At 41.2% G+C, this 17,028-nt stretch overlaps 1 protein-coding gene across 2 annotated transcripts; it reads right to left on the bottom strand.

Annotated features, from left to right (window-relative positions):
• Positions 1–3,772: 3,772 nt before the first annotated feature.
• INIP (INTS3 and NABP interacting protein) lies at positions 3,773–16,752 on the bottom strand. Of its 2 annotated transcripts, none has more exons than XM_075739770.1 (6): positions 16,665–16,752; positions 15,953–16,060; positions 15,380–15,466; positions 8,712–8,814; positions 5,863–5,953; positions 3,773–4,167 (listed from the first exon to the last, which is right to left on the bottom strand). In XM_075739770.1, the coding sequence occupies exons 3-6, from the start codon at positions 15,402–15,404 to the stop codon at positions 4,072–4,074; spliced, it is 315 nt and encodes a 104-aa protein (XP_075595885.1). In that variant the 5' UTR covers positions 15,405–15,466; positions 15,953–16,060; positions 16,665–16,752; the 3' UTR covers positions 3,773–4,071. The 2 variants fall into 2 exon arrangements, with proteins under 2 accessions (XP_075595885.1, XP_010309982.1); XM_010311680.2 differs by lacking the exon at positions 16,665–16,752 and adding an exon at positions 16,295–16,433.
• Between the last annotated feature and the right edge of the window lie 276 nt (positions 16,753–17,028).

Raw genomic sequence — 17,028 nt, 5'->3', positions numbered from 1 at the left:
TCTAGTTTGTCTTCATCATCTGAAAAAAACAACCCAAAACAAACCCAAGCACTGAGCTATCCATGAAAGCAAAGACAAAGTAGAAACCAAAGAGCTCGGCATCTTCTGGGAGGGGGAGACGAGCCAGCTGCTGGTGTGTGATGCAGAGCAACTGTCTCCAGATGATGCCTCACACCAGCTCGCTAATCAGGAGCTAATCCTGACAACTGCACAGGCTTTCTGTGTACCTGCAGGCATTGCAACTCCTTTGTGTTTTTCTCCATTTGCAAAACTGAAGATAACAGTAACTTAGTTTGCCTCATGTGAGGATTCAGGTAACGCACTGAAAAAGCCACTGAAGATGTAAAAATGTCCATAAATCTATATATGTTTTTACAATGAGTCATCATTCCCTTCTGAAACAAACTCACACTCTACCAACAAGTAATACACATATGCTAATGGCCAGCGCAATGTATGCGCGTACTGAAGGTGACATGCAAGCTTGTGATTTGCACCTTTAAATGAATCAGTACGACTCTTGAGACAAAATTAAGGTAGATTTTGAACAACTTCCAGCCACAATCTACAAAACCTGCAGGTCAAAAGTACCATCCACTGACACTAAAGTATCCAGATAAGAGGCTTTAATGAGAACAAGTTGAGAACTGTGCCACCACCTTTCATAATTCAATGCCCGAATAAAGCTGGCAGAGTGGAATAACTGTGAAGAGCAGAGCCATTTTCTCACCAGTAGTTAAGTATCATTTTTCATCACCTCCCACTGCTCTAATCACATTTTCTCCACTTAGTGCATTTAACCTGCTTTCTTCCTTTCTGAAAATGTGTATTCAAGGAGCGTAAAAGTAATTTCCCCGGGGAGGTACGTCACTTGAGCAAGAACCAGGAAACAAGAAGGTGGTGTTTTTGTCTGGGGCACACTCTGTGGTTCCAACAAATGCAGAAACTCACTGGAGCAATATTTTAACCCAACAGCATCCGAAATCCACTTCGCCCACTAGTCTTTAAAGTTACTATTCACTTCACAAAGCTCTGTACAGTGTATTAGCCCAAAGGGGATTCCCTACAGCCTCCAAAAGTGTTTCAGAACACACCAATTACTAGACTTTCCAGATACGAGGGTGTTACTGGCAGATGCTATGGGATTTTCCCTGTGTGTTAGCAAAACATGGGAAGACTTCCAGCTGGGTGCAGACAATCCTTCCCTCGCCACCTCCTCCTTCAGGGGTGTCTGTGCACACAGCTGTAGATACAAATGCAGTATTGGGAAGTAGGGCTGTAGAGAGAAAACTTGTCAGAAGAGCACAGGGCTAAGAAGAAAGAAGCTGTGGTTCAGTTCTTTCAATGCTTCAGTTCAAGATCTTTGACTTCTTTACCTCATCTGTTCTTGACAGATTATGATTCTGCCATCACTTCGAAAGTCTGACCTCACTGTGTGTTAGGCCCATCTCTCATCTATCTGATCTGTTTAGTGTAAGACCTAGCCAGTACCGTGAGGTGGTCTCACCCCAGCATGCAGATCCAATATGGACTCTACACCAACCACCTGTGTTGAATGGAAAGGGCGATTACTACTGTAGCAAATGAAATAAAATGACTCTTAAGTGATGATGTGTTTTAGGATACTTTCAGTACACAGGTCAGTACTACATTACAAGCCTTCTGCTTTTATGTCATCAAGTTAATGGTTACTGCCAGAAGACATCCCAGATGTTTTCTGGTATCTAAGCAATAATGATTTGAATTTGAACACGAAATTCCAACAGTAGAAAAGATTTTTGCTGAAATTACTATACAGGGATAGATTAATGGTTTTAATACTGATTAATAGCAGAAAAGAAAGAGTGGAAAGACAAATTGATGCATCTGACACTAATTGCTAGAGTCTGTGGTTTCTAAGATAGAAGCTTCCATACACAACATTTGTATCTTTGACAGTTAATTATATCTACATATATCACCAAGTCCCTCATGATTACACAGAATAATGCAAGGCATTATAACTTTAAAAATATTAGAACAGCCATGTCAGTTTTTCCCCCTCTTTCCAATACCTCCATCTTTGAGCCCAGGCCCTGGATTTCCAAAAACAGATCTTTTGATACCTGAGATGAACACAATACAGCTAGCAAATTTAACCCCTTCCATGCAGCAACTATACCTTTTCAAAGAGGAAGGATCATTACTGTTACATTGCCTGGATCATATGCATTCTATGCAGCAACACTGACAGATTCTATCATTCAATTTGTTAGCACAGAGGGTCTGTTTCTAGAGAAAGCAGACATTCTTTTGCCACTTTTCTCAAGGGGAAAAAAAAGCTCTTTTAATGTTAAAATGTTTAGTCTACTTTTTAAATTCAACTAAAATCTAAAATCCAAACTTCCTGCTATTATCTGCTTTACTTTCTTTGCCCTTGTCTGCTTCCAAGTTTGGACGGATTCATAGCTGCCTCTTCTACACACAGATTTGCAGATCTTGTTCTTCAAAGCATCTAAGACACTCAGCTTGTACTGAAGAATAATGAGTAGTCAGGACAGCTTCATGGTGAAGTTACTCTTGGTAATTAAAAAGCTACACAGAGCCAAAAACTTAAAACAGAAGTGACAGTACTCCTTTCTCCATTGCCCACAAAAACCATCATCATTCCCATGACTCACCATACCAGACCCCTCAAAAAAGCAGGATATGAATAGTTCATGTTACAATTGCACATCTTTAAGCTCTATCAGGCCTCCTCCACAAGATTCTCCTGAAAAATGTTTCAGTATGCTACAGCTTCTGCAAGGGTCTGTACTCAGCTGCGGTACATGAAAACAGTGACATTTTTCTCATACCTGCACCGATCTCTTGGCCCTCACTCTGTTTTCTTATTCATGAGGAATGGAATTGTTAATGGTGCTTACAGTTCAGTAATGCTTACTGGGTTCAGGCAATCCCCTGCAGATGGAAAGAGGACACTCTAAATGTCACTAAGGAAATCTGTAGGCTACAACCCTGGAAACTCCATGGGACAGCTAAGTTTCTGCAAAGGACAGAGCTACTTCAAATGGGCACCAATTTAACTGATGCTTTCTGATTTCTGGTTCTTACTTAAGTTCTCTTGTTCTTTTTGTTTTCTAAAACCTGCCTCCATAGGTAAAGCAATCAATCTACTGATGTAATTGTTTTAGTAAAGCTGTGGAGATGTAAGAACTTCCATGTAAGGACTATTTTTCACTCAAAGATACTTTATCCTGGTAGCATAATCACAATTCCAAAATATTTTACCTTAAAATCAACAGATTTCATTTCACCATGGAGCTGGAATTGGTTACCACAGATAAAAACAGGAAAGAAAAAAAGCAAACAAAATGAAACACACTAAGTATTGAAAAAGCTATGACTAGAAAATATGACCTTTTAAACTGAATTGTCCTTGCAGGCAACACTTTCCATCTGCAATGTCCAGATAAGCTAAAAGACTTCTTTTATTGTGTCTTTTAAGACTTTGAAATAATTGCTTTTTCCTCTGCTTTAATTCATTCTCATATTTCACAAAATAAACTAAGAGGCAGGCACACTATATCTGAGGACTTGAGACCAGATGATACTACAATAGCAAACACCATACCAATAATGTTTCTGCATACAGAAAAAAAAGAAAAAGAAAAAAGACTGATGCATTTGATATATTCATGTCTATTTTGATGGACAAAAGTAACTTTTGTCCTTCATTGAAGTCAAATATAGTACCCGTAGACAATAAGAAACACAAACACTGACAAGAGTGTGCATCTCTTAATGACTCTGGTTTGGGCATTTATTTAAAGGAAGCACAGAAACTGGGAAGAGCAAGCGCTATGCACTTCACAAACCGAGGAAGTCTTATGTCTGATTTTGACCCGAGAGAGGAACAGAAATAAAGGATAAAAATTGCTGTTCAACATTGCTTTTTCATCATTAGAGTTTACACTCCCAAAAGGCAACCACAAAAATCCAGAAAAACATAGGTTTTAAAATAAGAAATTAAAAGGACAGTTCCTGCTACGGACAAAAATCAGACCTTGCAGTTCTGAGAAAGAACATTGCTCATTCTGCCTCAAGTCGAGGTAAGACAGGAAGAATAAGATTTCCAAATGCAGAGTCTTGAGTTATGAAGTATCCTGAGGAATGTGCATGTGCGTGCTGGAAAGAGAAAAACATTTGTTAAAGCATAACTCCCCGCAGCAATTCAATTTACAGCTTCTGCAGCATTAATTATCTATTTCTCCCAGTCTGTTGCTCAACTCGGATAGTCCAATTCAAAGTCAGCCTTTTAGAGAAGCCACATCTGAACAGGGCCATCAAGGGAATTAACTCGGCCATTCCCTGCTGCTCCTTTTTCAGCAAATCTCATGGAGGTGGGGAGAGCAGTAACAAACTCCTGACTGCTCTCCTCTGCCTAGACCCCATGCTTCCACTCCCATCTATAACCAACTTACTGGTCTTGGTATGTGACAGTTGCCATATGACTGCCAGAAGCCTCCATCAGTAGTGTCACACAACCTGAGGCTGTTCAAGTGACGTGACCAGACACACTCCTGTACAACATGGGACACCAGCCTCCTGCCCACATGATATATATATGCTTGTTCACCTCAGGAGGGCAGCTGCCGTTTATGTCTCTGGACAACCTTTGTAAAATCCTACGTAGCCCTTCCCAGTTCAAAGACTGAACTCCAGTAAGCTAGACAGCCTGCATATCCCTTCCTTCCACCGCTAGGGAAAAGCCCAAGTGGATGTCAAATTTAGCCTGAGCCAGCAGCGTGCTCTGGCAGTGATAAAGGCTACCAGGACAGCAGGCTGCAGCAGCAGAGTCAGCAGGCCGGGGGAAGCTACCCATGAGGCTGCATTTGCGATACTGTGTTTGGTTTGAGATAGAAACTGGAGGGAGTCTAATAGAGACCAAAGAGATGGCTGGGCTGGAGCTCTCAATGTCCAAGGGGATGGTGAGAGGACTGAGCTACTTACAAGAAAGAGGAAGCTGAGGGGAGATCTTATGCTGTTTTCAGGTACCCTGTGACAGGATATAGGGAAAACTGAGCCAGACTCAAGAGCCAGGAAAGGCTGTGAGAAGTCCATCCCTGGAGAGCTTCAAAACTTGATTGGACCATGCCCTGAACAATGTGATATAGCACTGCTGTTAAGCATTCTTTGAGCAGGGCACTGGATTAGAAACCTCCAGAGGATCCTTGCAGCCTACCATGTTCTGTGATCAACACAGGACACCAGCCAGAGCTCACTTCTGCTCCCATTCATTTTAGAAGAAGCAATCTGGGGCCTTTACTGGATAACAGAAACACAACAAGGCACAGGATACTCTGTCAAATAATGCTATCTAGAGTGCCAGGAAGGCAGGTGGCCATGTCCTGGCTTTCCTGCCCAATTTCAACACCAAAATCAGCCTCACCTGACCTGAGCAAAATAGCAGCAAATAGAAGCCTGTAAATGTAGAAATAAGTGTTCTAAATCTTTCATTCTTGTCACTTGTAACTGCAGGGTATTTACCAGATTCAACCAAGGAAAGCTGTGTAGCTCGTTCTCCCTGTGTTTCATGAGACGTTCAGAATACAATGAAACTGACTCTTGTCTGAGATGCACAAAACAGCTATGACGATACTGTAGGCTACGTTCTTACAACCATATCGAGGGAGAATGAGTTGATAAATTTAAGCTTTCATCATAACAGAAGCAGCAACTTCATTTGTGACAAATACAGAATGTATGAAACCAAAACTCTAAAAGGGGCTTTTCATCCTCTCTAGGTGCAGGACTGCCCTCTGAAGGGACGCACACCTAAAACAGAGCCAAGCTAAACTCTGCCTGACTGTATCAGCTTACCTGCAGTGCAGCCTTCTGCTGTGCTGCAATGTGCTGTTGCTCAGCATGATCACGGAAATCCTTGTTCAACGGTGATCTTGCAAGTGCAATACTGCAAAAAAGAACAAGATGGTATGATACATACCACAGAAAAAATGTGTCCTTACCATTCTAGCCATAGATTCCATGGCTTCCAGAGCTCACAATTTATTTGACTCACAGTTTGACAATTGTTAACTATTGTTTGGAATTACTATTTGTTAAAGTAAGAGAGAAAAGGAAATGGAATGACCATAGCTGTATCAGTTGACCAAACATAAACAACTGATGCCAAACTAAACCCAGAAGACTCTCAGTCCTGAAGCCTGTTGTGGATTTCGTTCATGGATGGAATCCCACTGAAGTCAGTGGAATCACTGGGGTGCAACATTAGACAACGTCAGCAAGTTTTAAAACAACAGCTTCATGTTTTCACCATTACTCAGTCATTCAGTGACTGTCCTAAACAACTGTGATAAACAGAAGCACTAACAAGAGCTCTGCAGTCTTCAGTACAAGACCAGTTCTTCAGCAGATGGGCAGCAGATCTCTGCTTATGGTAAAGGATCTTCCTATTGACATAACTAAAATAACGATCCTCTAATGATAGCTTAAAGTACCTACAATTGATTTTGCTTATCTATCTCAGTGCGGCATACATTAGGTGTCAAATTAAAATTTCTAAATAGGTTTTCTTGGCTTTCATATCTTAAGATGTGTCCACCTTGTTAACCAAAAAAGAAGAAATAAAAAGCAGACATTTTCCCCCCAACTCTATACAAGTAACATGATCAGCCATCCTCCAGATAGAAATCAGTGAAGACTGCCATTACAGCTGTATTGCAAGGCAATTCACAACTACGTCTTAAATTAGCTCTGGAGACTGGTGCTGAAAGCCCAGCTCTCCTCAGTCATACAGACAAAAGTATGAAGGACAACAAGGCATCCAAGCAAGCTCATCAGTTGATCTCTCCCAGAAGCTTCAATGTCAACACCTGATTTAGTAAATCAGTTTTTCAAAAGCAGCCATGCTCATGAAAAGACCTTTAACCAAATCTACACCTAAATGTGTAATGAAAGCTAAGTAACAATCCTCTACAAAGATATTATGACAAATATTAAGAAAAGCTTCATTGCTGGAGAAGAATAGTTCTCAGTGTATTTAAAACATAGTATTTTCAGTTATTTTCAAGGTATTTATTTTGCATTTAATTCTATACCCTCAATATGATTTTTGTAGATAATCTTAAGGCTTTATCATAAGCTGACAATTTTCAAGAGAGGTCGCCTGTTCTTGGATAGAGGATTCCCACATGCCAAGGCCAGAAATAATTAACTCGTTCACCTTTTACACTGGCCTTGCCACTATTGTGCTTTCAGTACATCAAGCTCTTTTCTGTCAAGTTTGCACTATTTCTGTGCTCTCATTTCTCACAACTCTGTGGTCTGCAACATTTGGCACAACATCCCTGCCACAGAACTGTCAGCTTCTCAAAAATCACACATCAGCCCACCATGCCCAAGCACAGAGTTTGACTGTTGCTTTTGCAGGTTACCCCCATCCTCACCTTCAAAATTAGTAAATTCTAATTCTGCTTACTAGCATATACCATTATTTTTCCGTAAAGAAAAGCAGAAAGCAAACAAGCACTCCCTGAAACTCTGCCACACTTCCAATGAAGTATGGAAACACTGTTGCCAGGAGTCAGGGGCTATACATAATATTATGATACATCTATTTTCTTCTCCAGTCAATACGTTTGCTTGAATAATAACTGTATAGAGAGTCACTCAGAGATCTAGCTCAGGCAATTTCAAATATTCTGCATACTTTTTGACAGTATGAAGGAATTAAAGGTGACCTAGAATCTCCCTGAAAAAAAAGACACAGGCAGCACTCAGACTGTATTTAGAGTATTTTGACTCTTGTACAGATACTGCACATAACATACCATGTCTAAAATATGGCAATGCATTCACTTTATGCTAATCTAAAATTTCAGCTGTCCCAATTTCTCTATGTAAACCAGCATGTGATTTTCTAGTTACTGATTTATGACAAAAATCTAATCTTTTTGTCTTAAATGGGAGAAATCTCCACGTCTCTGTGATGCCAATAAGATCATAGCCCTGCAGGTGTATGCATGTCTCCAACTCCTCTTGTTTATTACCCATGCTACGTGTGTTTGCATAGAGGCATTTCAGTTGAGTCCCCAGTGAAGCTGACTTACTGGCTAGAATTCCTTTGTGTCGTTCATTTGTGAAGTCAATCTGAAAAAGCCTTTACAGGCACATGTTAGAGAAAAGCGTTGTGTTTCTATATGTACAGTGTATTACACCTTATGCTGTAGAATCATCCTTACAACACAGAATCTTTTACAAGGTCTGTAGTCACATAAATTGGGTTTGTCTTGCACACAGGGAGTTTCAAGGATAACTCACTCCCTGCCGTAACTGTTCTTCTCTAAACACTCAGTACCCTGAACCTAACGATCTTCTACTTCCATTCCTTAGAGCATTTTAGCTTACTAATTAAATGCTTTCTCAGTGCTTGCTACCTGATTCTTCCTTAAGGATGACTTTAATACAGTTGAGTAAGCATATCTGCTTCACCCCTTCTCAAGTGGTAATTATTTCAGCTAAAATTCAGGATCTGTAAACAATTTTAAATACTAACATGTTCCTAAAGTGCAAGGTCGCTCTGACTGGTTATTGAGGATGGTCAGAAAACACCTCTGTTTAGTGTTTTGTAAGTTTACAGCTCACTTGCTTTTTTTTTTTTTCTTTGATGTAATCAGTGATGTCCAAACAGGTCTAAGAACATAAAATACCTGGCTCCAGGGTGATTTGTGGAAGACTGGTTTTGCATAAGTAACTTTCTCTTCTCCTTGTCTAGTTCTGCCAGGATTGCAACCCTATTTTTATTCTGGAAACCTGGTGGGAATGACAGAAAAATATTAGAGAGATTTACTTGATTTCTGTGGCCCAACTCTAACCTTGTGGAATTAAAAGTCTCGGTACAATATGACATTATGATAAATACACTAATCTTCAAAGCTTTGCACCCATCTGAAAGGCTATTAATAAATAGGTTTCATTTTCCCTTTTCTCATTTTACAACACGAAATTGCTTCCTTAAGCTATCATATATATTAATACATTTTAAGGTACAGGTTTCTATCTCAAGTTAGATCCTACCCCTTCCCAAGCCAGCTCTGGAGCTATAAACAACCTACATTACCAAAAAAAAGTAAACTTACCAAGTTCTAGATTTAAAATGCAGTCACTGAACATACAACTCAATGGTAACAATGGGGTAATATACTCACGAAACCTAATTTCTCATGCCAATGAACTCAAACTATAATGCAAGTTTTACACATGTAACAGGCAGAAATGAGATGACCACTAAGCTTGCACATATGCTTATACAAAAAATTACAACCCTTTATTCAATCTACGCAGAAAGGTTTATTCTTAATATACTGATGTCCTTACATATACACACTACCCTTATTCTGAGTGGAGTATGACCACACTGCTGGAATAGAGAAGCAAAATTAAATTGTCTGGAACAATATGAGAACACGGCCTTTATTTGCTCTGTACATCATTCTCCCAAAGGGACGTTGTATACTAGAGAAGGGGTCAGGAAGTACAGTGACTAAGGGAATTTAGAAAATGCCTAAAATAGCTGCTATTTCTGTATTTTCAAAGTTGCCTTCTAGATACACAAGTCCCTGCTGTTGCCCAGTATGCCTGTACAGCACAACTGAGGACAACAGCTACAGAGCTGACTCTTACAGGCCTCTATGCCACTAAGGACACTCCTCATGTCAAGAATATATACTTTTTTTTTAATCTCCAATGTGCTGTTATTCTAGAAATATCAAGCCACTACACTGTCATTAAAAAAAAAAAAAAAAAAAAAGAGAGATGTAAAAGTTACCTCCTTTATTTCCTCCATACAAAAAGTCAAGTCATTCCCATTGGAAACTGCTGCGTGTTGTGCCCCCACCCCGTCCTCAGTGCTGTTTTAGTCACACCACTAAAAAACGGTAGCCCACAAGCTGTTAGAAAGGCCAAAAACAGTAACTCTTAAGGGGAGTATTAGCATGTCAAGGCAAAATGATTTCAAATTTATTTTCAGTAGCTGCACCCAAAGTTCGTTCCCTTTGAGAGATCTTCTGTTGCTGCTCCATTACATAATCCAATACTCCTTTCCTCAGCATAGGTCAATGAAAGAGACAACTATCAGGTGGAAACCTTCATTTCTAAATAATAATTTACATCCATATTGCCTTGCTATCAAACCCTCACCTTTTTCTTCTAATATGCTTAACATACACACCCCTGAGCCCCTGTGTCTCAGAGGTCTCAAAAGGAGCAGTTGTTTGATTACATTTTACTGTGGGTTTTATGCAAGATCACCCATAATCATCTTTACATTTGTTAACAGATTTTTTTTAATTAAATGTAATTAATTGCTATTTTCCCATCTGTTAATCTCTCCTTCCCATATGGCATTAGTTCCACTTAAAACTGTTTTGTAAGTGTATCGATTCAGGTCTTCAACGTTTCTCTGCTTTCTAGGTATTGTACACTTATTTTTAACACCCTGCACGTGCAATGCATTTGAAACATTAACACACAGCTGAATGTGTGCTCTAAGAGATACAAAGGCTGAGAGATCTTGCCAACAAGCTAAGATTGAACATTTCTGAGTGGAGCTAGCCCAAACTTTACTTTATTATAAATTCTGGAGACATAGCAGTAATAGGACCACTTAAGTATCTCTAACAGTGTCTGAACTAAAGTCATCATGTCTGTGTGCTCACTCTACACAGTTTTCAGACAAAAAGCTTAATACTTGACATATTACTCAGCAGCCCTCTGTTAGTGCTTGTTTATCCCCAAATACATAAATCTAAATGCATGCATGGAATTCAGATGATATGGTGACTAAGGCAAGAAAAAGGAGACCACTTTTTAATTTAAGTTGCTGTCAGCTAAAAAATAAAGACTAAATATGCTTACATTTATCATGAAGCAGATGGTATGATTCAGAAAGGCTTGAGAAGTGTAGAACAAAATTTTTAATGCTGTTTTTAAACTGTGATCAGCAGCTATGCATTATCACTGTCTTCCATGTTAGTCTGCTTCTTGCTATAGAATCACATGGCAGAAATTCTAGAGAGATTCAGAAGAAATCTCTCTAGAGTATTCAAGTATTTCTCTTCCTTTTCCTATCCCTCTGCTACTAAGAAAGGGTTGTTTTTTTTAAAACAAACAAACAAAAAATTTAGTAGTATTTTGCTTTAGAATTCAGACAGTATCCATCAGCAACCTGCTGTACTGAAAAAGTCATTTGTTTAAGAGAATTTGTTAGGGGTAAGTAGAAAAAAGCCTACTTGAGAAAATGGAGGAAGACATCCAACATGTACATATTAGTGCTCCACAGCTGATCAATGTGAAGTTCCTACAGGTATTTTAAACTTTTTTAAAATGCAAAGTAAAATCTGTTCATTTAAAAATTAACAATGGAGGCAGCAGGACATGAGAAATCTATTTTAGAGAGGAAAATATGGCATCCTTACAAAATAATTCATCATATCTGGCCATACATAAGCAAGACTTCTATTTAGATTCTTCCGTGATCAGGACCCCAAAGTGCTTCCATAAAGATCAACCTGAAACAGCTATAGAAGCTTCCTACATTAATTTAATTTTTCATCTGCAGATTTGATATGTCTGTTCTGCTTACTAGTACTAAAAATGCAGACATGCAAAAAAAAAAAGCCATCCTTAGTAGAGACAGGATTCTCACCTGTGAAAGGAATTGCAGATTTTCAAACACAACAACTTCTTTTAAAGCTTTAAGTTTAGACTTCACTTAACTGGGCTGAGTTGCACTACTGTTCTAAGTTTGAACAGTTCATGAATTTTGCAGTCCATTAATATTCTTCTCTGCTTTGCAGACACCAGAGTCTTGACACAAAGTGACCAATTCAAGGCAGCTAAATAGATTAATGGCAGCTCAGATGTCAAACTGAGTACCTGGATTCTCAGATTACTCTCTAATGTAGCAGATTCAGGACATTTAAAATTTAAACTTGTTCTTTCTGACACCTCTATTTCTGACATAAAGCATTACATTATGTGCTCTGTGCAGGAGCTGAAAGTTTACTTGCACTGGTGTTTTGTATGTGAAAGGCAGAAAACTGGAGAATGCTGAAGCCTCGCTGAGTGACACTGGTAGCTTTAAGAGGTCACAGCAATCTTTGCTCTTTAACCCAATCCCAACACCCAACCCTACCACCCTTCCTACTGAGATCCATGTCAGTTAGTGCTATGAGCTAACTCTGCGTGGCTAGAAACAGTATTACCTCACTTTTCATCTCGTATCTTTTCCCTAATCTGCCGTTTGCTTCAAATTCACAGTATGTGTAAGTTTTTCCTAATATGCATTATTTATCGTTTGTCCATAGATGTGTAACAGCACAAAAGAGCTCTCCGCCACTTTGTGTTCAAGATACATTTCTACTTGGGAAAGTGCTTTCAAAGCTGGATGTCTACTCTAAGTTCTATACATTAGAAAGCACTGCCACTGCACACTCTTCTGCCTGCTCAACTCGGAAAGCATTTCACAGTCATTTCTTTACTGAAGTGCATGTTTTCATAAATGGTAGCCTTCATGAAGTGAGTAGGCAACCTCTTAAAAAGCAGAGTCTAAAGACCTTATTAAGCACACAACGCTTGGGAAAAAGGATAGAGTAACTGTATTTTTATTTCCTCTTCTGCTTATGACTACTGGCATCACAAAACATGATCTGATAGTCTGCTGCACATCAATACTTTTCAGTAACAATTTACATTCAGATATGTTTTCACATACGTTATGTGAGAATGAAACAAAAGGCATATAAGTAATTCAGTAGATTAACTTGAATTACTGTTATATTAATACACTTTGTCTGCCCTTCCAGAAAACAGCTACATGCATAACAATGTAAGCCATTGACTGCTTTATGGCCACAAAGTTCTCCAGGGAAGAGATACGTTACAGCCCTCAAGAAATATGCTTGAGCACAGATCAAACTCAGATGCAGGGCAGCAAAGTTTGTAAATGACAACATAATTCCACGCAGAACAGCACAATCGTCTTTTTTAACACAGACTCTGTGAACAGAATGCTAAATCTAGCTGCTCAGACTGTGTTACGTGAATGCACTCGCATACCTTTAGGCCAAAGACTAAACAACTCCCATAACAGAAAAACACCTTGTAAAATTGCTACAGCCTGAAGCTTAGAATTCTGTACGTATTTCAAAAGATTGGTTCTTCCAACATAAGAAGGAAGCTCTGAAGCAGGACCTGTATTTCTTTCACCTCTGGTGACCTAAAGGAGAGTTCCTTCCTGAGCAGTCACATTTTCCTCATCTCAGTGGGCTTCCTCTAGAAGAACTCACATTAAAGACATGGAGCCTTTAATTTAGTAACGCACAAGGTACACTCTGGCCTTGCTGTGCACAAGCAAAAGCATTACAAGAGCACCCTTATTAATGTATGTTGCATAAGTACTGTGAAGTGTTGCTGCAGAAGCAGTTATTACCAAGCACCTGAAAGTAATTTCTATAATTCAGAAGCGGATTTCCACCACCACCCCCTTTCCCCTCCCACAACTGTACCACTCCGGTCTACAAACTCATTTTGTGGACAATACACAGCATGCTAAAAGCTTTTCCATTTCTTTTAAATGCTGTAATCAGTCTCATGCAATCAGTGCAATCACTTCCATGTGGTAATAACGGCCTGAAGTAAGGCTTTCATTCAATTCTATTTGGTTTTGCTGCACTCATACGCAAGTCATCTTTGAAATCCTAATCAAAAGAATGCTTCCTAAGAGGCCAACGAATTAAAGGAAGTCCAGTCCACAAAGTATTAACCTTTGTATGCCGAGTCTGCAATTAAGAGAAAACTCAATTAACTCCTAGGAAAATTACCCATTACTGATTAAAGGGAAATAAACAACTCGGTACAAAAAATTACGAGCACAGTCTACATGTGTAGAAAGATAATGTTTAATTCATCCTTACAGTTCTGTGTGAGCAAGTGCTACCATCCATAACCCTTTCAGTGAATGTTTCAGTATATCCCTCTTCCTTTTGTCTGAGAAGAGGGAAATGAAAGAATGACTTGCTTGAACAGTACCAATATGTGTGCCATGCAGCAAGCTCAAAATGCAGTATTTGCCTATGTCTTTCTCTTGACCAGATGCAGTCTAGTAGGGAAAATGAGACGTCTTGAACTGTTACTCAGATTTACCTCTTCCCTTCTAATTTTCCTAGGTGTATTGTTTATAGGCTCATTTGGGTAATTAAACTTCATAGTGTTTCTTGCCTGCTTACTGCAAATAGTTTTCATGTGATAATTAAACAGTTCCTTTAGTGAGTCTCCAAAGGGTATCTCAAAGTATAAATGCAGATTCTAATGCTCTATTAAATTATAAGCCTCTGGAATTTGGAGGGAAGCAAAGGCATTCTGGCACTAAAATCCCATCCTACTTCTCAGTAAATTCACATATAGTAGAAAAAGTATCTTTTAACTCTCTATGACAACATTCTATTCCTGGCAATGATGCTGCCTTGGTATTCACAGAATAAAGCCAGAGTCACCATTTCATACCAAAAACTTCTCAGAGTCTCAGGCTGCTGGGAAACTGAATTCATTTCTCATAACCAGTAAGTGAAGAGCCATACCTGAGAAGCTTTCTCCTCAGCTCTTCTGTAGAAGTGACAATCCTCAAAGTTCCACTGAGATTTCCAGAAAGCACCTCTAGAGGGCGATTTAAGACCCTCCTTCAAAACTGCCGAGTGACGACACCGACACCCCCACCCTGCCAGACCCTCAGCTCCCTCTAATGCACGTGCCTCGGCTAGTTAGATGGACTGTTTCCACGTCTTGAACTATTTCATGGACGCAATTCAGATGTGTCATCATGCAAAGAAACACTTCACTGGAGTTAGAATTATGATTTTATTTGGCTTTTCCTCCTAGGCCACTTGCTATCTATCTTTGACAGCTATTACGGCCTGGGTCTTGCCGCTCCCATCGCAACATGGAAAACATTAGACTTCTGGCTGTTCCCTGATGCTGAGCACAAGAGCTGTTAAGTCATGTTCAATGCTAAGTGCTGTTAAGTGTCTGAAATATGCTTCAGGAAATAAGCACATCACCAGATGCATGATAGGTGCTTCAAAACCTGAGCATGAAGGAATGCACAGTAATTCAGACCTCACTAGCCATAGGTGGTCTTTTTCAATCGTTTAAAGTGTGTATCTTCTCCCAGAAGGCTTGCTCACATTTTGTGACTTTCAGCCCCACCTTCCTGCCTCTCTTCCCCTTCCTGCTCTTTCTGTAAAATAAACTTATGGTTTTGGTGACTTCACTGACATTTTGCACATAGTTTTTCCCCTTGAATACTTAGATTAAAACCTACCTTGTCCTGAAGGATTTGCTGCCATTCTTCAATTTTCAGCCCTAGTTTTATTCAGTTGCAGTTCAAATCTTTTAACCCCACAAATATCTGCAAAACAGGCACAACAGAAGATAAACATATTCCTTTAAAAGAAAAGCTTGGATTTCATTTTGTTACAGATTTCAAAAATGCAACAAATCTTACAAAGCATAAGGCAAATTACATAAAATATGTAATAGTATTTATATTGTTCTGTTTAAAATTTTTAGCGTGAAATACCAACAGTTGTGATCAATGCTTTTTCAGATTCTAGTAAGTTAAGACCTTTAGAGTCATTCTGGAGTCATACGCAGTTCTTCCTAACAGAACTTCTTCCTGACAAAGTCTATCAGACTGCACTTAAGAGTCATGTTGGACCATTATACTCCTTGAATGCTAAAGTGCAGAAAGACTTCCGTTTAGGCTCTAACTCAAAAAAACCTGATTATCCGAGGGAAGAAAATTTAAGTGCAAGCTACAAGGCTTGCTGAAGGTTACCATCCTCACAGCTAAGGCAAAACAAAAAGGGATGCCCACTCTTCTGCAATACGTCACCTCGGGCCACCATCAACTTCTGCATCCATTAAGGTGCCGGGCTGCACAGTGCAGCAGAGAAGGGCTCCAGCTCAGCCGGGTGGAGGGGAGGGATGGGAGCACCGAATCCTGTGGCAAAAGTGAATCAGAAGTCGCGGTCAGATTGCAACAGAAGACCGGGAAACGACAGGTCCCTGAGCAGCCACGCCAGCGCGACGAAGAAGTAATTCCACAACAGTATCAACTACGGGCAGTGGCGCCGGTCAGAACGTTTCCCCAAGAGGACCGGGCTGACCTGCACGGTCTGGGGACAACCGCCCGGGGAGGCCAAGCACCGCTGTCCCAAGGTCCGCGGGGCCTCACCTGCCCGCGGGCTCGCAGACCGCCTCCGCCCGGCCGCTAACAGGCTGGGACCGCGCGGAGAGCCCCGCGGCGGGACGGCGGGGGCCGGGGCTGTCCCCTGGGCGGGGAGCCCCCGCGGCGGGACGGCGGGGGCCGGGGGCGCCAGGCTCACAGAGCCCAGCCAGCGGGGTCTCCCGCCGCTGCCTGCCTCCGCCCGCCGGAATGGACTCTCTCTCCCTCCCACCCACCTACCTTCTCCCCCCCCCCCCCCCGTGCGTGTGGAGCCTCCTGCTCACCGCCTCCCTCCCTCCCGCCTACAACGGACGGACTCTCCCGGTCTCTCGCCCTCCTCAGGCCGGCAAGGCCGGGCACCTGCCCTCCCAGTACCCACCTGCCCGAGGGCTCCGGCTCCCGCTCCGGCTCCTTCCCGTTCTCCCCGCCCGCCCCTACCCGCACCACAGCCGCCTCACGGCCATCCCGCCCCACCCCCTTCCCCACTTGGCTCTCCCCGCCCAGCCCCGCCGTGGCCAATAACCTCGCGGCACATGCTCGTGACTCATCCACTACGCGACGACACCCGTTCACCCGCGCCGTCTAACTCCTTCCCGGGCGGCGGCGAAATGCGTCACTTCGCCTAACTCGATGGACAGGTAGGAGTGGCCAGTGCGCTTCAAGTGGGGTGAAGAGAACCCGCCTCCGCCTCGCTCTGAGGCCAGCCCTGGCGTCTAGGCGACGGGCGGGGCCGGTATGGCGGG

Source organism: Balearica regulorum, chromosome Z (assembly GCF_011004875.1).
Source record: "Balearica regulorum gibbericeps isolate bBalReg1 chromosome Z, bBalReg1.pri, whole genome shotgun sequence".
Taxonomy (NCBI): domain Eukaryota; kingdom Metazoa; phylum Chordata; class Aves; order Gruiformes; family Gruidae; genus Balearica; species Balearica regulorum.
The sequence above is the reverse complement of the archived record's forward strand: the minus strand, read 5'-3'. Positions and strand labels throughout refer to the sequence as shown.